Source organism: Phocoena phocoena, chromosome 4 (assembly GCF_963924675.1).
Source record: "Phocoena phocoena chromosome 4, mPhoPho1.1, whole genome shotgun sequence".
Classification (NCBI taxonomy): domain Eukaryota; kingdom Metazoa; phylum Chordata; class Mammalia; order Artiodactyla; family Phocoenidae; genus Phocoena; species Phocoena phocoena.
Window position 1 is genome coordinate 144,977,698 of NC_089222.1, and position 21,412 is coordinate 144,999,109.

At 55.1% G+C, this 21,412-nt stretch overlaps 2 protein-coding genes and 2 non-coding genes across 5 annotated transcripts in view; all 4 read left to right on the forward strand.

Annotated features, from left to right (window-relative positions):
* TRPM2 (transient receptor potential cation channel subfamily M member 2) overlaps positions 1 to 6,263 on the forward strand; it is a 41,463-nt gene extending 35,200 nt beyond the window's left edge. The window contains exons 26-32 of one of the 2 annotated variants that reach the window (XM_065877054.1): positions 283 to 359; positions 534 to 635; positions 1,899 to 1,985; positions 2,476 to 2,581; positions 4,093 to 4,194; positions 5,377 to 5,493; positions 6,138 to 6,263. In XM_065877054.1, coding sequence (XP_065733126.1) covers positions 283 to 359; positions 534 to 635; positions 1,899 to 1,985; positions 2,476 to 2,581; positions 4,093 to 4,194; positions 5,377 to 5,493; positions 6,138 to 6,263 — 717 coding nt within the window. The remainder of the gene's footprint in view (positions 1 to 282; positions 360 to 533; positions 636 to 1,898; positions 1,986 to 2,475; positions 2,582 to 4,092; positions 4,195 to 5,376; positions 5,494 to 6,137) is intronic. The other variant, XM_065877055.1, reaches the window with a different exon arrangement.
* LOC136122969 (Z6 small nucleolar RNA) lies at positions 2,535 to 2,646 on the forward strand. The gene has a single exon (XR_010655859.1). It is a non-coding gene; the product is annotated as a Z6 small nucleolar RNA (small nucleolar RNA).
* On the forward strand, positions 4,060 to 4,136 carry LOC136122968 (Z6 small nucleolar RNA). Its single transcript, XR_010655858.1, has one exon. It is a non-coding gene; the product is annotated as a Z6 small nucleolar RNA (small nucleolar RNA).
* A 12,585-nt stretch (positions 6,264 to 18,848) lies between the features above and the next one.
* LRRC3 (leucine rich repeat containing 3) lies at positions 18,849 to 19,622 on the forward strand. Its single transcript, XM_065876944.1, has one exon. It carries the CDS (start codon positions 18,849 to 18,851, stop codon positions 19,620 to 19,622), a length of 774 nt encoding a protein of 257 aa, XP_065733016.1.
* The last annotated feature ends 1,790 nt before the right edge of the window (positions 19,623 to 21,412 follow it).

Genomic DNA, 21,412 nt, shown 5'->3' on the forward strand with positions numbered 1-21,412 from the left:
TGGGTGACCCCCCCCGGTCTTCTCTCTAGTTTTCCTTGGAACATTCCAGGCTGTTACTCTTCCCCAGCCTGCCAGTGGGACCCCTTCTCCCCTCTAGAGCCCAGCCTAGCCCCTCACCCCCATCCTGGGGGCTGGGCCGGGTGTGTGCGTCCTCGGGTCTGCTGAGCTCGGGCTCCCAGGCCCTTTGGGCCGTCCCAGGGTCTTGGGCTCTGAGGTCAGCCGTCCGGGATGCCAGCTGACCTGGGGTGGTGACCGACTGAGGGGAGCCCCCGTGTCGTGCAGACGGAGTTCCTTATCTACAGCCCGCCCTTCTACACGGCCGACAGGAAAAACAAGGACCTGGTGGACCCTGTGGGGGAGTGAGTGCCCTGCTTCCCGCCTGGACGGGTGGCCCATCCTCCCTGGGGGCTGGGCCATGCTGGGAGGGCTGCGGCCGGGGAGGGGCCCTCGTGGTGGACCCCCTGAGGAGTCACCGCGGCCGCTCTGCATCCCGCCATCTTTGTTGGGCACGCGACCTCTCCTCTCTCTCCCAGCGCCCTGGAGCCTCTGTCCAGGATCAGCTACAACGCGGTGGATGGATGCCTGGACCGGCGCAGCTTCCACGGGGTCTACGCTGTGCAGGAGGGGCTCCCTCTGTGAGTGCAGCCTGGCCCTTCTCCGCGGCCTCTGGGGGTTTCCTTCTGGGGTCGGGTTTCCTTCTGGGGTCAGGTTTCCTCTCCGGCAATGTGGGCGCTTTTCTGATAAAAACAAACAAAATACGGAAGAAAAGAAACACCCACATAAGGCGTTTCCTTCGTGGGGAGGCGGGGGCCGTGGGCCGGTCCCGCTGGCCTGGGCGCTGCGCCCTCGTCCCCCGATGTAACCTTAACGGCTTCCGTTCCTGTGGTGTGGAAATGGGGTAAGACGTGGACCGCCCGGCTGCCAGCTGCACCGATCGCGAGAATGAAGCGGGGGAGCTGTTAAAGGGCCCCTGGGGTTACGTGTAGGGGACGGAGATGTTTCCAGGTCTGTTCTCTGTAGGGACGGGCACTGAGCCCCACTGTACAGGTGAAGAATCAACATAAAGATGTCAGGTGACCCATGGCGTCAGGCCCAGCAAGCACTTAGTGGACGCCTACTGTGTGCCAGCCTGGGGTTTGGAGGTCAGAGGGCCTCCTCCGAGGGGGTCTGCTGGGGAAGCAGCACCACAGGGCGCAGGCCGAGGAAGGGGCAGTCAGCAGCTGTGGAGGGACCACAGATGGCCAGGACGTGTGGGCTCCATGGAGCAGGTGGTCGTTGAGGGCACCGGGGGAGGAGGTGTGCGGCGGGCCTCCGGGGAAGGTTCTGGAACAGGGAGCAGAGGCTGTGGAAGGAGGTGGTGGGAGACAGGTGGGGCAGGAGAACAGACGTGACCAGGAGCGTCTCCAGCCCTAGACAGGGGAGGGGACTAGGGGGACGTGGTGTTCAGGACGAGAGCAGGACGGAGTGTCATGGCGGGGCGGGGGGACCGTCGGGTGCCAGGTCACAGGCCGGCCGAGGCCCTCGGACGCAGCACGATGGTCAGCCAGGCGCTCTCTGGGGGGGGTCTGCAATGGGGCTGGGCTTCTGCTCCCAAGGAGACCCCTTTCCTTTCCAACTCACGCCAAGGTGACCTGAAGCCTTGGAGTCCCCCAGGGACAGGATTCGGGGTGGACAGCCCCAGTGGGTGATGCGGAGTCGGCCAGACCGGTCAAGGGGCCCGTGGGTGTCGGGGGTCCTCTCCAGGGCTCCATACGGTGGCCTCCTCCCTGCTCCCGCCCATCCTGGGCCGGGGCAGGTGTGGGCAGAACCAGCACGTGCCCCGTCAGAGGCCCCTCCTGCTGCCCCGGCCTGGCTCTCCAGCTGCAGGCGGCAGGCTGAGCAGACCCTTGTCCTCCCAGGAACCCCATGGGCCGCACAGGGCTGCGCGGGCGCGGGGACCTCAGCTGCTTTGGCCCCAACCACACCCTGCAGCCCGTGGTCACCCGGTGAGTAGCCCCGGATGAGCACATGGTGTGCGCCACACGCCCTGCCCCGTAGCGGCCTGGGTAAGCGCGGGTGCGCCCCAAAACACAGGACAGGAGCGTCTGTGCCCCTAGGAAAGCCCAGGCCCTTCCTGCCCCCAGGCTACCCTCATTTCCCTGTGGGTCCCCATCCCTCAGAGGCCCCTTGGGGGAGGGACAAAGCCAGGGCCAGGGCTCACTACGCAGACAAAATGAAAATCCATATCCCTCTACCCGTCATTTCCAAAGAGTCCCAGAGGTGGAAGGGCTGGGTCCAGGGCACGTGCTTCGTGAAGGCTTTTGATAGAAAAATACTCTCCCATTCTAGTCAGACCAGCAGTCATGGGAGCGGTGGTTACTATCTCTGTGCCCCTGGAGCAGGTGCTCAGGAGTGGGGCGGGGGGGGGGGGGGGGGCGCGGGCTTGGCCTCCCCCGCAGCGGGGGAGGGGCTGACATCAGACCATCCCTCCTGCAGCTGGAGGCGGAGCCAGGACGGTGCCATCTGCAGGAAGGGCATAAAGAAGGTGCTGGAGGTGCTGGTGGTGAAGCGCTCCCTCTCAGAGCACTGGGTTCTGCCCGGGGTGAGCCCGCGCCCGCCGTCCCGGGGCCCTGCGCGCCTTTGTGCATTCCACCCAGCGAAGGAGCACCACCCGCCTGTGGTGGCTGCCCTGCACAGCTCAGACTCTATCCTTGGTTCTGAACGACAGAGGCCGGTCCTTGCCTTTTAGAGGGAATTCTCCCTCCTAGTACCTTGTTTTGCGGTTGTGAAAACGGGTTCAGGGGCTCTTCGGAGCGTAAGCGCTAACTGAGCACGTACTGCATCCCGGGGGGCACCAGGCTCAGGGCTGGGGCTGCCTCGGAGGCTAGACTGGGTCTCCCTGCAGAGCTCAGGGGTTGGGGTCAGACGCGGCTCCCAGGTGGGTGTCTCAGGCGCGCACCTGCCCCTAGCCCTGGGGCCCGAGCTGAGCCTGGGGCTGGGGACGGGAGCGCACAGGACCTCAGCTCAAGGGCGCAGCTCCTTGCAGGACTGAAGGCCGGCGTGCACCCCAGAGGCCTTGTGGTGACAGAATTGGGGTGTGGAAGGCCCTGGGCCTGTCCTAGCCAAGCGGGCCCAACCGCTCAGATTCTGACCCGTCAATCTGCCCTCTGCCCCCCACGACCCTGTCACTGCTCTGGGGTTGGAGTAGGCTGACCCTGGCAGGAGGACCGTGTCGCCCACCAGGCCCCCAGCTGGTGTCTGGGTGCATCTCTGTCCGGGGTCCCCTCCTCTGAGCCTGTACCTGGGAGTCCGTGATTCGCCCAGCTCAGCAAGAGGCCGTCGGGTTTCCCCACCACCCACCCGGTGGCCCAGCAGCGGCTCTGCTGTGACAGCAAGTTAAGGGGTGTGTGGGGGGCAGTGGTGCCACTGAGGGTCTTCAGACCCCAACCAGGATTCCAGGGCCCTGGGCGGCTCTCGTTCCTGCAGCCATAGCCCCTGTGCCCTCTAGCTGAGGGAGCGCGGCTCTGAGCCCAGGCCCGGCCCTCTCCTCCCGTGGGTTCTCTGGCACCATTCAGCCTCCCTCTCTGGCACTTCGGTCTCTCCTGCCGACGGGCATCTTCTGAGCTGTGTCCCTGAGAGCCAGCCCCCCCGCACAGCGAGGGGCTAGGGTGTCTCCAGGGCCTACGTGGATGGACGTGATGTGGACTGAGAGAGTCCCCTAGATGGATGGAGAGGGGAGTGCGGATACAGGCCCGTGTCTGGGGCGTCGGGAGTGGCCGGGAGCCTGGTGTGCGAGAGCAGAGGCTGGACACGGGGACAGGGATGCACACAGACAGGACACAGCCCGGCTGGTGCTCAGGGTGGTGGAGGTCAGGGGGCTGCCTCCCCATAGTGCCCTGCGCGCCTCAAGGCTGGGCCACCCTCCTGCCCCGCGGGCTGACGTGGACTCTGGGCTCTGGGCAATGTCACTCCAGCCCCGAGGCAGCTGTTGCCAGACACTTGTCCGCCTGTGGCTCCAGGGGGCTGGCCCGCTGCCCACGCTGGGCAGGTGGCCAGAGGAAGCAGGTCCCCAGACAGCCGTGCTGACCTGCCCCTTCCTCCCTCTCTGCTCAGGGCTCCCGGGAACCAGGAGAGACGCTGCCCCGGAAGCTGAAGCAGGTCCTCCGGAGAGAGTTTTGGCCTTCCTTCGAGAGCCTGCTGGCGCAGGGCATGGAGGTGAGGTCATCTTTCTGCTCTGCTCACACCTGTGCATCTGGGGCCCCAAGGTGCGGGTCGTGACAGCTGCAGGGCGGGCCGCGTGGAGCTGGGGAGCCTCCTGGAGGGACCCACGTGGCCGCGGCTCTGGGCCCCTCGCCTTCTCTGTCTGGGTTTGCTCCTCCCGAGATCAAGTGGGGGGCCACGGCCTCTGCCACCCTGGGGCCGGGGCACGCCTGGTGTCCGGCCCACACTCCCTCTTGCCCTGAGCACAGCTGGGCACAAAGACGTAACTCGCTTTTCAGTGAATTTGCAAAGGCCATATTTTTAGGTCCACATTTCCGAATCCACCTCGCTCTTTTTCAGGACCACATAATATTTTGTGCCATGATTTCTTTAAACAGTCCTCCAAGTGGGCGTCCGAGTCGTTGCTGGTTCTGTCTCTGCGGCGTCTCAGGATGAAATAGGCAATGGCTGATGCTTACGGTTTTGCCCTACAAACCAAGCAGTTTCACACGGCTTATCCCCTGCAGGCCCACAGGGAGATAAAAATAAACTTTTTTTCTCTGCTTTGTAAAAATAAACTTCTTTATTTGTTGAGGTAAAATCCAAACAACATAAAAGGAACCACTTTGAAGTGAGCAGTTCAGTGGTATTTTAGTACACAGACGGCGTGGGTGGTCACCACCTCTGTCTGGTTCCAGAACATCCCATCACCCCGAGAGGAAGCCCATACCCATTGGCAGCCACTCCCTTCCCTCCCCCAGCCCCGGGCACCCACGAGGCTGCTTTCGGTCTCTGTGGACTTGTCTGCTCTGGACGGTTATTATAGGTGGAATCACACAGCGTGCGGCCTCTGGTGTCTGGCTTCTTTCACTTTGCGTGATGTTTTGAGGTCCACTGGCTCTTTTTAATCCTCCCAAGGACAGTCGAGGCAGGTCTGGGTAACAGGCCAGAGGCCAGAAGGGAGATGAGTGAGGCTGTGGGTCCCCACGATGTGTCAGTCAAGCTGAAGGTGGTGTTGGGGGCAGGTGGACGGGGTGGGGGAGAGCCAGGAGGGGCTTGGGTGCAGTGGACAGCTGTGTTGAGCATCCCAGACCCGGACCGGTTGCAGAGAAAGCATGGGGCCCCTTCCTCTGGGAGAAAGCCGGGAGGCTCAGGGGTCCATCAGGCGAAACAGCTCACACCTGTGCTGCCTCCCAGGTGTACAAAGGGTACGTGGATGACCCAAGGAACACGGACAATGCCTGGATCGAGACGGTGGCCGTGAGCGTCCACTTTCCAGACCAGAGCGACGTGGAGCTGAAGAGGCTGAACTCTGTATGTGGCCTGGGTCTCAGGCTCTTAGGAATGGGGGGACCGGGGGCATCAGTGCTCCAGAGAGCCTCGGGGTCTATAGGGAGGGGTCTGAGGGGTTCCGGGGCCTGGGGCCAGAGCTGGCCAGGACCAGAGAGTGGGAGCTGCGTGGGTCAGAGTTGTGCCCGGAGGGTACCAAGGGGGCATCCGGGAGAGGCCAGAGGGCAGCAGAAGGAGGCTGGGGCGCAGTCGGGGCTGGCCAGGAACCCTGGGGGCCTCCAGGCTCGCACCCAGGGGAGGCTGGTTCCAGCACTTATGTGGGGTTGCCGTCCCCTGTACTTAGATCAGTCCCACGTATCCTTAATCCAGAACTGGGGCCAGGGAGTCCCAGGGAACAAAACCCAGGCTGTGTCTGCAGACAGGAAACCCCAGAACAAGGCTGCACCTCCTCCCTCTCCTCCTTCAAGGGTTTTTAAGGCTTTGTGGGCATTTTCTGACTCGCGCCTGTGCAGAAGAGAAAAGCAAGCGGCCATTGGCCAGGCCTGTGGCAGGGCCAGGAGCCAGGTCGTGGGGTCCCCGTCACCCCCTGACGTCTGTAGTCTCGGGGTGTCTGGGTGGGGGCAGGGCCGGCTCAGGAGGGAGTCAGGATCTTACCCCTGTCCTCGCAGCACCTATACTCCTGCGATGCGGGGGTGTCCATCCGGTGGCAGGTGGTGGACGAGCGCATCCCGCTGTACGCCAACCACAAGGCCATCCTCCAGAAGGTGGCCGCCTTGTTCGGGGCCTACTACTAACCTGGGGACGCAGCCCGGGCAGCTCTGCAGGGGCCGGCAGAGCTGCTCCATCCACGGCCCGCCCGGATCAGCAGCCCCTCTTGCCCAGCTGTTGAACTGGGAGGCTTCGGGGTGCCCTGGGAGGAGAGCTGAGCAGGAAGCAGGTGGGCTCCGGCCACGAGGCAGGGCCTCAGGGTTGAGGTGGCCACGGGGACTCCATCAGCCAACACTGCTTCTCCCGAGCCTGCTGGCGGCCAGTGGACACCCTCCTGGCCACATCCTGTGAGCAGCATGTCCACCATCAGAGGCGTCTCCACCCAAGGCTGGCACTTCCTGGAGAGTTGGGGTTCCCCTGTGGCCTCCTCCTCAGGCCCACACCCCCGAGAGGGCCTCCACCGTGACCTAACTCAGCCCCTTGCCTGGCCTGGGGCGGGGCACCATGGGATCCATTTCCCTTGGCTGTCAGGGCTGAGCCCCTTAGCAGGGCAGGAGGCGCGGGCAAGCTCCGGCCTCCTCCCGAAATGCACAGGTCTCTACCTGTGTGCTGCCCCGGGACCCAGGCGGGGAGGACGCAGACGCCCCGTGAGGGCGGGGGCTCTCCTGCACATGGTGCCCCCAACCGTCACCCTGAGAGCCTGGGAGGAGCGGGCGGTAGGTGTGGACTGAGGGGCTACCCAGTTCAGCATCAGCGACTCATAGGCCATCAGGAGCCATGGAATGTTGTGAAAAACCCACATTAAATCCGCTTTCCTACACCAGCCTCACCCGCCTCTTCTGTGCTTTCCTCAAATAAAGTTATAGACACAAGCAGTGGTCAAGGGGCTGTGTCTGGGTCACCAAGACCTCATCCAGCCCACAACCAAGCTTCCTGGGGCCTGAGGGGGTCTCCTGCGGACAGCCTGCAGCCCCTCCGGTCCAAACTCATGATTTCTCCTCCAATCAACACCCCCCAACACACACACACACACACACACACACACACAACCTCTTCCTCATTTCCTAGACCCCTGCTCTGGCCCCCAGCTTGGGACTCAGCCCCTTGCGCCTCCCCCCTGGCCCCCTACCCTGCAGGCGCTCAGCCACTGTGGGGGCCTTGGTTTTTTATCTAGAATCTCATACCCAGCCAAACTAGTGTTCACGTGGCAGCACCAAACAAAGACCTTTTAGAAGCATAAGGACCCAGAAAGTATGTTCCTCATGCACCCTTTCTGAAAGAATTTCACAAAGATGAATTACAGAAAAGCAAAACACACTGTCTTAGTCAGCTTGGGCTGCAGAACGAGGCACCACAGATGGAACATTCACTTTCTCACAGTTCTGGAGGCTGGGAGTGGGGGGTCAAGGTGTGGGCAGGGTGGTTCCTGGTGAGGGCTCTCCCCTGCTTGGCCACAGCCACCTTGAACTCTGTCCTCAGGTGACCTTTCCTTAGAGTGTGCAGGAGAGAGGTGGGGAGCTCTGGTTCTTCTCTTATAGGGGCACTAATTCTATCAAGTCAGGGCCCCACCCTTATGACCTCATTTAACCCTACTTCCTTAGAGGTCCTCCCTCCAAATACAGTCACACTGGGGATTATGGCTTCAACGTAGGAATTTTGGGGAGGGACACAAACATTTAGTCCAACACACACACACACACACACGTGCGTGCACAGACTGAGCTCTGTGGAAGCAAAGGAACCAGTAAATGTAGGGCCAAGTCCTGCCATTGTTGAGGCATAATATAAAAAGAAAATTTAATGATAGCTTCTTGTTGAAACCCCAGCTGGTCTCCCTGGGAGCCGGCAGAAGAACAAACGCAGAGAATCCAAGTGCAACGCAGGTCTCCTCTTGCTCATGAGGAAGAAATAGATGCTGACCGGGCATAGCGCTGGGAGAGAAACGCAGGCGGTGGGACCTGTAAGTGTATCTATCACAGGCCCAGGGTGACCTCCAGAGGATAGAAAGAGAGGAATAATGTCAAACCACCGGAGGAAACAAAAGGAACAACCAAATCAAGGAAAGAAAAAATATCAATAGAAGATGGTTCACATGAAATAAAATGGCAGGGAGCAATTATGGCACACACAAATTGTGAGTCACATTGGGATAAAAAAGAAATTAACAAAAAATTTCTCTTCTTTTCTATATGTTTTTCTCTATCACCCCAAAGAGACATGTACTAGATGACAACACAAGGGATTCATCCTAGCAAACACTCTCAAAAGGAAAACTGGGGAGACAGGTCCAGCAGAGGACAGAACCCAAGGCTCGAGTTTGTCCTTTTAAGGACAAAGGGGAATATTTGAGTGGGAAAAGGTATAAGTCCTTTAAGAAGGTAGCACTTTTGTGAACTGCTATCCACCTAGAACAATACCTTTTTAAATATATAATGCAAAATTGATAGAAATTCATGGAGAAAAGGGCAAATTCACAGTAATGTTTGAGACTTTTCTCTCAGAAATCAAGGAATCAAGGAGCAAAAGAAAAATAGGGCAGAATTTGAATAACGCAGTCAACAGGATTGAGGTCATTCCGTGTGGTGTGTGTATGCATGTTTACCTACATATTATGCGTGTGTGTATTTCTCTATAAATACATATTATATATTATACATATATATTATGCATAACTTACACATACATGTGTTTATGTGTAACTCGTGCAGTATGTTTCTTTAGGTACAATATGTGTAACATACATGTATATTGGTAGAGTAAATGATGTGTAATGTGTGCATATATGTACGCACAGTCGATGGCGTGTGTGTGATTCTGTACCCACCACCACAACAACATGGCCCGGAAGAGACACATGGTTCTTAGACACGGAACATTCACAGAAGTGGGCGTGCATCACGCCCAGCAAACGTGTGGATCTCAGCAAGTCTCCAAGGGAGCTCCATCACTGAGGCCATGCTCAGCTCACAGCTTCCGGAGCGTAATGTTAGAACGCAGCTGTGCCCCAGAAGAGGACAGAAGATACATCAGTGGTTCCACGTGGTTCCAGGTGCCTTCACGGGACGTGAGTGACCAGTCCCCTGACCACTGGAAGGGAGCTGGGGCGGCGTCGGGCATGGGCCACTGCGGCGCCCCACCCTCTGCCCTCCCAGGTGGGGTGCTTCCGTCCTCACTCTGGAGCCTCTAGTTTCAGGGCAGGAGGACCGATGGGGAGCGGCAGTGTCTCTGTGGGGAGAGCGGTTGCTGTCCCCGACCTCTGGTCGGCAGTAGGTCCAGGGCCACCCCTGCTGCTCTGGATTTGGGGCAAGTAAGGCCTGCGGGCTGGGTGCTGCATGTGCCTCCACGCCCTCCACCTCCCGCCCGAGCTCTGCACCCTTCTGGGGAGCGGCCAGAGCCAGACAGTGAGAGTCCCAGGTCCCAGCCCAGGGCTGGGGCTGAACGTCTCGGGAGGGAACAGCTAGGACCCTAAATGCACTTATCTGAAAATGAAAAGAGGGAAAGTAGGGCTTCCCCGGTGGCGCAGTGGTTGAGAGTCCGCCTGCTGATGCAGGGAACACGGGTTCGTGCCCCGGTCCGGGAGGATCCCACATGCCGCGGAGCGGCTGGGCCCGTGAGCCATGGCCGCTGAGCCTGCGCGTCCGGAGCCTGTGCTCCGCAACGGGAGGGGCCACAACAGTGAGAGGCCCGCATACCGCAAAAAAAAAAATAAAAGAGTGAAAGTAAATTATCTGAGGTTATGACTCAAGAAGCTCAAAAAACAGCTACAGCATCAACCGAGGGGCTCAGGCAGGGACCAAGTCAGTATTTAATGAGCGGGAAAAAGTAAGAGCTGGCATGTGGTGAATATATTCAGAACTCGGCTCTTGAAAAAGGGCAACAAAGTGGACAAAACTTGGAGAAGAGGAAGAGTGAGAGACCTGGGAGGTGGGCTGTGTGCTGGGGTGGGGCGCGAGGGAGACTGCCCTGGAAAACCCAGATCTACTAGATAAGGTGCAGGTGGCCTCCACTTCCCTGGGAAATGGGCCGCCCTCTGCTCCCACACTGAATCCTGGCGGCGGCCCAGAGCCTGAGGCCCTTTGGTTCCGAGGGGCTTCGGGAAGGGCGCGGGGGGCTGGGCCCTAGCTGCTCAGGCCCAGTGCTCGGGAAGCCCTCGAGGGAAACCAACGTCAGGGCATTTTGATCCAGGAATTCCGGGAGATCCGGGGATTCAGGGAGTGTAGGAGGAGGCCGAGTCTGTCCCAAGCTGCTGAGGGTGACGTTGCCCAAGGCAATCCATCCATCGAGGCTCTTTGGCGAGCTCAGGCCCTGCTTTTGTGGCGCTGGGCAGCGGGCGGGCTCTGTCAGGGGCTCTGGGTCCAGCCCCTACCCACGAGCTGGCTGCAGTCAGCAGAGCCTGGCCGGCCTGGGATTCTGTCTGAGGGTCCCCGCGGCTGCACGAGGGCAGGAGGTGGGGCGGCTGAGGGCCACGCTGCTGACTGTGGACGGGCAGGTGGGGGAGCAGGGCGGTGAGCACACAGCTAGACGGCTGGCCACGCCGCAAGGAGGGGCCGGTCCCAGGCTTCTCTGAGGTGTCTTTGTGGGCAGGCAAGGTTTCGGCCTTGCCAGGATGTTTTATTCATCCCACCACAGTGGCTGCAGCAGGCTCTGCTCCCTCCCACCCCCTCCCCAGGGAGGTGCATGCAGACCTTGCTACCAAAACAGCCTGCCTGACGGGAAGCAATTAACCAGCTGGAGCACCGTGCTTTCTCCCTGGAGTCAGAAGGCCTGGATTCTAGGTGGATAAATGGGTGATGTAATCAGCGTGGAGCCCAGACACATCTATAAGGGCAGCTACAGTGGGCAGACCACGTGGCCAGGATGGCACTAGGAGGTTTCTGGTATTTCTGAGAGCAGGCTCGTGGTCTGGAGTAGACAGTGAGCCAGGCTCTTGCGTGGCCCTGCGGCCTGGACCCGGCCGGCTGCCAGCACCTTCTGTGGAGACTCCGACGTCATCACCTAGTGAGGCCATGGACCAGTGAGGTGCAGGAGGGCGACACTGCACCCTGAACGGACCCATCCGTCATTCTATTCGTCACCTACACGCGTAAACACCTGTGAACGCACACGTGGCCAGCACACCATTGTTTTCTTCTATTGAGGAGTTACACGCCCTCAGTCGCCCGCCCACATCTGAAGTGTGAGCAGCTTGGTGGGTTTTTTACTTATGTTGACGACCAGCACCCAGATCAAGACGCAGAACGTGCGGCCCCAGAAGCCCCCTCGCACCTCCTCCCCGTCCCTGCCTCCACCACCTGATCTTGAACTTTCCGTAAAGGGAAGCCGCAGCGTGAGCTCTGAGTGTCTGGTCCCTCCCCCACTGCATAATGTCTGGACGCGCCTGCATCCACACTGTGCTTTTGGGTGGTGACCACATTCATGTGTTTAACTTAAATATTAAAAATATTCCATAATTTGGGGCTCCCCTCTTCAATCTACTCTACAATAACATAGCGGCAGCTGCACGGCTCATCTTATTTACATCCCTTTAAAAGACTGTTGATGGTAAGACTGGAGGGGCTCCTACCCACGTGGATGTCCACTGCACGGCTGGGGACGGGCACACCCTGCAGGGCTCCCACCCTACGCGGCAGGTGGTCTGATGTGACCCGACGCAGTCTGTGATGAGAAGTGACAGCTGACACCACCCCCTAAAGTGGCCACTGACATCGCAGTGAAGAGTCCCAGCTAGGAGTCAACTAGAGGGAGAAAATGGGCTCAAAAAGGACTCAGTCCGGAAGAAGGCAGGAAAAGAGGAAAAGGAAACAGAGCAGAGGGACAAATGGGGCAGAAACAGAGGACAGACGGGAGCTCACGGTTCCCGTCACCCTGTGGATGTGGGTTACCAAGCCATCACCTGCACCACCAGCCTTATCGTGCGCCCTTTTCCGCACTGTGCCCGGGGATATTCCAGGATCCCACATCCCATTTAGTTGCCATTTCTTGTCTTTTATGATCTCTCCATTTTGGAAGCGTACTGATCAGTCCCTTTGTAAAAAGTGCCTCAATGTGGGTATGTCTGACGTGTTCCCACGACTGGAAAGAGATTGTGCGTTTTTGGCAAGAATACCATGGCAGTGATGCCGTGTCTTTCTCAGTCCGTGGTGTCAAGGGCTACATGATGTCAGTCTGTCTTATTACTGATGATATTAACCTTGGTCACATACGTAAGGTAGTTTCTGCTGGGTTTCTTCACTGTAAAGCTATTATTTTTCCCTTTGCAGTTAATATATGGACGATGAAACTTTGATGCTATGGAAATCCTGAAGGAAACTAAATATAAAGACACAGGAGTGGGGAGGGGTAAACTGGGAGATTGGGACTGACATACACACACTACTATATATAAAACAGGTAACTAATCACTAATAAGAACCTGCTCTGGGCTTCCCTAGTGGCACAGTGGTTGAGAATCTGCCTGCTAATGCAGGGGACACGGGTTCGAGCCCTGGTCTGGGAAGATCCCATATGCCACGGAGCAACTAGGCCCGCGAGCCACAACTACTGAGCCTGCGCGTCTGGAGCCTGTGCTCCGCAACAAGAGAGTCCGAGACAGTGAGAGGCCCGCGCACCGCGATGAAGAGTGGCCCCCTCTTGCCACAACTAGAGAAATCCCTAGCACAGAAACGAAGACCCAACACAGCCAAAAATAAATAAATAAACAAACGTGGGGTTTAAAAAAAAGAAAAGAAAAAGAAAGAAAAAAGAATATTATTAGAAAAAAAGAACAAAAGAACCTGCTCTGTAGCACAGGGAACTCTACTCAATACTCTGTAATGCCCTATATGGGAAAAGATTTGATATGTGTATATGTATAACTGATTCACTTTGCTGTACACCTGAAACTAACACAACATTGTAAATCAACTATACTCCAATAAAAATATTTTTTAGAAAGACATAGGAGGTTAAAAGCAAAAGGATGGAGGAAGATACCCCATATCTTATCCCATATGCTAACCCATCAGAACAGAGAGCTGGAGTGGCTGTTAGTGTCAGAAAAGTAGAATTCAAGGCAAAGAATCTGGGGATAAGGAGGCTCTTTTCATAATGATAAAGTGGTTGATTAATCAAGAGGACATACTAATTTGAATATAAGCCTTCAAAATGCGTGAAACAAAAAACGATAGAACTGCAAGGAGTAACAGACAGATCTCAGGAACCTCAACACACCTCTGTCGATAATTAAGAAGCAAGTAGATGGAAAATCAGTAATCATACCATCAGCAGACTTGACTTCACCAATATTTATAGAAGATTCCTCTGAGCAATAGAACACATATTTAAGTACCCACATAACAATTTTTAACATGGGCCACATTCTGGTCCTTAAAATGAGTCTAAATAAGTTTAAAAGGATCTGATACATACAGTGTATGTTCTCTAACAACAATGGATCTAAATTAATAATCAAATGCAGAATAATCTCTGCAACATCCTCAAATATCTGGAAATGAAATAACGTACTTCCAAACCCATGGGTCAAAAAGAAATCAAAAGGTGTATTTGCAAATATTTCAAAATTAATGAATATGAAAATACAGCATAGAGTTTTGGGGACACAGCTAGAGCAAGACTTGGAAATTTATATGCCTACGCAGGCATATCTTGTCTTATCGCGCTTTGCCTTATTGCACTTTGCAGATACTGTGTCTCTTACAAATTGAAGGTTTGTGGCAACCCTGAGTCGAGCAAGTCTATTGGCACCATTTTTTCCAACAGCATTTGTTCACTTCGTATCTCTCTGTACCATTTTGGTAATTCTTTTGATATTTCAAACTTTTTCATTGCTATTACATCTGTTATGGTGATCAGCGATCAGTAATCTTTGGTGCTACTACTAGATGATGGTTAACTTTTTTTTAGCAATAAAACATTTTAAAATTAAGTTATATAAATTTTTTTAGACATAATACTATTGCACACTTCATAGACTACAGTATAGTGTAAACATAAGTTTTATATGTACTGGGAAACCAAAAATTTAAGCGAGTCGTTTTACCTTGATATTCACTTTATTGCAGTAGTCTGGACCTGAACCTGCAATATCTCCAAGATATGCCTATACTAGAGAATAAGAAAGGTCTCAAATCAGTGAGCTCATCTTCCTCCTTAAGATACTAGAAAAAGGAAAGAAAATTAATGTAAGTAAAAGATTAGAGTAGAAGTCAATGGGAAAAAGAAAAGGAAAAAGAGAAATCTATGAAACTAAGAACTGGTTCTTTGAGATTATCAATAAAATTGACACACTTCCATACTGACTGGTCAGTAAAAGGAAAGAGAGAAGACACAAAGCACCAACATCAGGAATGAAAGAGGTGACATCACTTCATACTCTATATTGAAAGGATGAACAATTTTATGCTGATAAATTCAACAGATTTGATGAAATGGGCAATTCCTTGAGAGATGCAAGCTATAACATTCAGTCAAAGAAAAAAATAACCTCAGCAACTCTGTATCTATTAAATAATTCCACAGGATGTAAAAATAATAATACATCATGAGCCAGTGAGATTTACTTCAAGGACACAAGGTTGATTTAACACTTGAAAGTCAATCAGTATAATCCGTCATATTAATAGACTAATAAAAATATTCTTCATAGATGTAGAAAAAAAGTTTGACAAAATCCAACATCCATTCCTGTTAAAAACTCTCAGCAAACTAGTAATCGAAGGAAGCTTTCTTATACTGATAAGGACAGCTACAAAACCCTACAGTCGACATTATTCTTAATGTGAAAGACTGAATGTTTCCCCTTAAGGTCAAGAGGAACAAGGTTATCTGCTCTCACTCCTCCTATTCGGTATTGAACTAGGGCTCTAGCCAGCACAGTTAGGTATGAAAATGAAGTAAAAGACATTCAGACTGGAAGAAAGCAGTAATACTCTTTTTATTTGCAGATAACGTGATTGTATATGTAGAAAATCCTAAGGCTTCTATTAAAAAGTTACTAGAACTAATAAGTGAGTTTAGCAAAGTTCAGATCAGTATATAAAAATCTATTTTATTTCTATATATTAGCATTTAACAAAGATAAATTGAACTTAAAACACCATTTACAATAGCATTAAAAAATCAGAGATATGGGCTTCCCTGGTGGCGCAGTGGTTGAGAGTCCGCCTGCCGATGCAGGGGACACGGGTTCGTGCCCCGGTCCGGGAAGATCCCACGTGCCGCGGAGCGGCTGGGCCCATGAGCCATGGCCGCTGAGCCCTCGCGTCTGGAGCCTGTGCTCCGCAACGGGAGAGGCCACAGCAGTGAGAGGCCCGCATACTGCAAAAAAGAAAAAAAAAAAAAAAAAAAAAAATCAGAGATAAATCTGACAAAAGATGTGTGAGATCTGTAAACCAAAAACTACAAAACACAAATGAAAGAAATAAAAGAAGCTCTAAATAAATGAGAAGATATACCATGTTCATGGATTGGAATACTCAATATTGTCAAGATGTTAATTCTCTTAAACTGATCTGTAGATTCAATGCAATCCCACACAAAAGCCCACTAGGCTTTTTTGTTTTTGTTTTTAATTTTTGACTGCACCCCGAGCCATGTGGGATCTTAGCTCCCCGACCAGGTATTGAACCCACGCACCCTGCATTGGAAGGCATAGTCTGAAACATTGGACTGCTGGGGAAGTCCCCACTAGGCTTTTTGGGTAGAAGTTGTCAAGCTGATTCTAAAATTCATGAGGAAATACAAAGAATCTTGGATGACCAGAAGAACTTTATAGAAAAACAAAGTTGGAAGAATCGTACCTCACACTGTACACCAAAACTAACTCAAAATGGATAATAGACCCAAATGCAAAATATAAGTGCAATATGTAAGATTTCTTACATATGACACCAGAAGAATGATCCATAAAATATAAAACACTGATAAATTGGACTTCATCAAAATTTAAAATTTCTCTTTGAAAAACTTTAAAGAGAATGAAAAGACAATCCACAGAATCAGAGAAAATATATACATATCACATATCTGATACAAATGCCAAGGAATTCTCAAAACTCAAAATAAGAAAACAACTCAATTAAAAGCGGGTAAAAGATTTGAACAGAACACTTCCTTAAAGATAGACAGACAGCAAATAAACAGATGAAAAGACACTTAAGTCATGAGTGAAGTACAAATTAAAACCACAATGAGATATACCCTTACACACCTATTAGAATATGTCAAATTAAAAAGAGTGACCATACCAAGTGCTGGTGAAGATGTGCCGCATACACGGCACAGGAATGTAAAATCGAACAATCACTTGGGCAGTTTCTTAGAAGTCAAAAATAAGCTACTGTATGATCCAGTCATTCCACTCCTCGATATTTACCTAAGAGAAATGAGTATTTCTCCAAACAAAGATTGTACACAATTTTCATATCAGCTCTATTTGTAATAGCCAACAACTGGAAACAACCCAAATCTCCATGAGCGGGTGAGTGGATATACAAATGGTGGAACATTCCTGCAATGTCTCATTACTCAGCCCCAAAAGGAATAACCATTGATAAACGCATCAGCACCTGGTGAACCAAAATGAATTATGCTGAGTGAGAAGCGAGACAAAACGTACACACCCACGATTCCATTCATATAAATTACAGGAAATGCAAACTGATCTAGTGATAGAGCAGGTGAGTGCTTGCCCGGTGATGGGGATCAGAGGGGATGGATTGCAAACGGGAAACTCTGGGGTATTTACTATCAATACTTTGAGGTGGTGATGGTTTCACGGCTGTATACAAATGGCAAAATGTATCAAATTTGAATATGTGGTTTACTGTATATCAATTACACCACAGTAAAGCTGTTATAAAAACCCTAAGGATGGCTCAATCCCCACATTGCCTACGCGCCTTGGACGCCAGTCCATGGACCCTAAGACGCGAGGTGGAGGAGTTGGGGGGGGAATATGGGGGGTGGGCAGGAAGAGACCCAGGTGGGCGGAGACCTAACTCCATTAACGCTTTGGCAGCCACTGGCACCATACCTGAGACAGACGCTCTGGGGCTTCGCGCTGACCCGAGGGTCTCCAACTTCCCCGCCCCCGCCCCCGCCCCCGCCCCCGTCTCCCACATCCTGGAGCCAGAGCCAGGGGCGGGGCTGGACACGGGAAGGGGCGGGGCTCTGGGGGGGTCCCCCCCACGACCCCGCCCACAGCCCATGAGACACACTCCTGTCTAAAATCCTGATCCCAGGCCCGACCCACGCCTTCCCACAAGCTAGGCTCCCAGGCCCCGCCCCGTGTAGCCTGTACGGCCCCGCCCAGGGCCACACCCTTCGTCCTCAGGACCCCCTCCCCCCATCGTCCAGGCCCCGCCCCACTCAAGACTCCGGCCAGACCTCGCCCTGGCCCCATCGCCCATCTTTAGGCCCCGCGATGTCCTGGACGCGTCCTGCCACACAAGCTCCGCCCATGCCCCGCCCCTAATTCTCAGGTCCTGCTGTCGTTCAGGCCCCGTCCCGCACCGGACTCCGCCCCGCCCCACAGCTCCGCCCCAGACTCCGCCCAGGCCCCGCCCCGGGAGCGCAGGCCGAGCCGCGTGTGTACCCAGCGGCCGCGGACTTGGGCGTAGGCCTTCGGGTCGCCGCCGCCCTCCAGGCGTGGCGCCGGCTCGGACTCCGAGCGGCAGAGAGCCTCATGCACAGCAGTCTCCGGACGCGGCCGCGCAGGTAAAGCTCCCGTCTCATCCCGGAGCGTGGACACCCCCGCCCCCGTCCATCCCCCAGCCGGGAGTCCCGGGGGTCCTTAGGGTCCGGAGCCTGGGGATCCCGAGGTCCGAGGTCTGGGGTCCCCCCGGGGCCCGAGCCCCGCCCGCCCAGGCCCCGCGCGGCCCCGCCACTCCACGCCCAGCGCGGGCCGCGCGCCCAGGGCTTGGCTTTTCTCTTTTCTCGTTTCCCTTTTTCAAACATAATTGAAATAAAAGGCGCCGACCGCGATGCCGGTGCGGGTGGCTGTTCCCATTAGGGCCGACAGAGAAGAGCTTTAATGTTATAATTGTCAAAGGGATTGTCACAATTAGCAAAGCGCTGAGCTTCTGACAGCAGCCTAGCCCCGCGGGGATGAGGGTGCCGGCTCGGTTCCCAGCGGTGGCCGGCGGTCGCCCTTGCATTCCAGTTTCTTATGAAAACCCTGCAGCCCAGTCTTCCTGCTTTCCAGCCCTGAGTAGCTAGGAGGGGTGGACTCCCATCACCCCGTGCTGTCCAAGCCCCTGACCCCCAAGGTATGCAGTGGGTGTGTCCAGGGCAGGGTGGCAGTGTTCTCGGTCGGCTTGGCTGGGCACAACCCCCAGCCAGCAGTCAGCACAGCCTTACTCTTCCGGGTGGCAGTGGGAATATCCAGGAGTAAGTCACAGAGACACCCCCCCCCCCGGTCAAGTGTGTCCGTTTGGCTGTGACATCTCCCCCAAAGTCAAAGTGTGCCCCCGGGTCCCCAGCCAGGCCACGGCCAGCGACGCTGACTGCTCCTCTCTTTTAGGACCGAAAGAGAACACCGTTCTTCCTGGCACGCGAGGAAGCAGAGTTTCTGTCTGTGTGGGATGGTCCCTTCCGCAGCGGCACCGGGGAGCGGGGAAGGGTGTAGACCGCAGCACTGAGAGCAGCGTGCCACCTGTCTGCAGGTGGTCAGGATGGGCCCCATGGGCAAACAGGGCCCGTCCTCCCTGCCGGTCCCCACGGGAGGCTCCTGCCTCCTGCTTCTCTTCTGCCTGCGGTTGGGCGCCTCTTGCCCGCAGAGCTGCCAGTGCCCTGACCATGCCGGGGCCGTGGCCGTCCATTGCAGCGGGAGGGGCCTGCAGGAGATCCCCAAGGACATCCCCACTGACGCTGTGCTCCTGAAGCTTGATGCCAACAAGATCGCCCGCATCCCCAACGGAGCCTTCCAGCACCTGAACCAGCTGAGAGAGCTGGACTTGTCTCAGAACGCCATCGAGACCATCGGCCCCGCCGCCTTCTCGGGCCTGGCCGGGGGCCTGCGGCTGCTGGACCTGTCTCACAATCACATCCGCAGGATTCCTAAGGACGCGCTGGGCAAGCTCAGCGCCAAGATACGCCTGTCCCACAACCCCCTGCACTGCGAGTGCGCCCTGCAGGAGGCCCTGTGGGAGCTGAAGCTGGACCCTGACTCGGTGGACGAGATCGCCTGCCACACCTCGGTGCAGGAGGAATACGTGGGGAAGCCGCTGATCCAGGCTCTCGACTCTGGCGCCAGCTTCTGCAGCGTCCACCACAAGACCACCGATGTGGCCATGCTGCTCACCATGTTCGGCTGGTTCGCCATGGTGATCACCTACGTCGTGTACTACGTGCGCCAGAACCAGGAGGACGCCAGGAGGCACCTGGAGTACCTGAAGTCCCTGCCCAGCACTCCTGTGTCCAAGGACCCCATCAGCCCTGCGCCCTAGTGCCCAATGGCTCGAGCAGGCCGAGGCCCACCTGTCTCCTGTCACTCTTGTAGTAGATGGTGACTGAGTCCCGCCTTCGATGTTCCCCCAGGGAGGGTGACACGGCTACTTCTGTCCAGTGTTTCACTCTGACAGAGCACTTTCCACAGGACACCTTCAGGTCAGGCAATTCTACCATCAGACCCAATGACAGATGGGGACACGGGCTCAGAGAAATGGAAGGTCGCGGACAGGAAGAGATCCAGCTGGGATGTAAAACCAGGCCATCCGTCCTGAGACGTCCCTTCCGCGCTGGGAGCCTGCCCCACGGGGCGCCCGCCTCTGAGCCCCCAGCATTCAGAGAAGAAAGGGTGCGTGCCCATGAGTGAGGCTCCCCGAGGAGGTTGGGTGCATTTTGTTGGTTGTAGGCACAGGTCGTCCTGCCCCGTGGAACTGGTTTGCCTTTGCTTCCCCAGTATTTCCTGAACACCTCTAACCACCGGGCTCTTTCCACAGCCAAGTGGTAGAGACCGGATTTTTCTCGGGAGATAAGTGGAACATGTAACCCTTGAACAACTCTGTCAACTTTGTTTATTCTCAGAATGTTTGTTAAGAGTAACACTTGTACCAAAATTTCAGTCCAGTGAGAAGGGGAAAAAAAAAAATAACAACCCAAAACCAAAAAAATTAAACCATGGAGAGAAACCTGAGGAAGGTCCATAGTAGCTCCTCAGGGGGCCGTGTTAGCAGCCAGAAAAGTGTGGCCATTCCCCGATTCCTGCTCCCGCGGCTGTGGCCCGCCCCAGGGAGCCTGTCATCTTGGGTGGCTCCATGCCTTGCTTTTCTACTCACTAAGCAGCTCCTTTGCAATGGATGGGAGGACCGACCTCTGTTTCAGGGCCGTTCAACTGGTTGCTTCGTTTCCTCCAGCGACAGGGACTCTCTCTCCATTTCAGCTTTGCTGACAGGACTCTCAGTGCTACTTTACTCCTCAGTTTTCTTACCTAATTCATGTTCAGGGTAGACTTTCCCTCCACCTGTGTAACCCTGATCTGTCTTTCCAGTTTTATTTTTCACGGTCTTTTTGTATGAGTGTTTATATTTTAAACTACTTCAAGTATTTTGGGGGGAAGCAAGTTAGGGGTACATTGCTCATGGATCTAAGGTGTAAAGGACAGATGCTTAGAAAGGGTAAAAGTCGAGGGAGGTTTGTACTCGGAAAGTGTCATGGGACAGGCAGTGGGACGCGTTGATGCCATGCGTCATGATTTTTCAGTTGTGGTGCGTTAAAAAACAACCGACAGATGCCGCTACCCTCCCACACCCCAGCGCCGTGCCTGCGGTCACCGGGGGCACAGCACGCACAGTGTGAACCGGGGGCTCTGTGCTCTGAGTGTGGGGTGGGCCCTTTTCTGCCCACCGCCCAGACCAGGGTGCAGGAGTGGGGGGCAGGGCTCAGACGAGGCTGCGAATGGTGCCGGGGTCCTCACCCTTCCAGTGGGAACTAAAAAAGCCAGGCAGCCAGCCTGGGTGCCAGTCCACTCATGGGACAAACGGCATGGGAGCAGGTACGTGTGGCCGCCGGCTGACCAGCGGGACACGGGCTCTGTGGGTGAATTGGGTCCCCCTTCCCCGTGCACCCCGGGGAGCACACAGTGGGGAGAGGGGTCCCGCCGCACAAGGAGCTGTCACCTGGCGGGTTTGCCCGATGGACGTGACCCTGAGTCCCTGGGTCAGGGGAAGAGAGCAGACTGAGGCCTGGACGGAGGTGGGGGCAGATGTCAGGGTCTTGCTGTTGCGGCTCGTGTCCC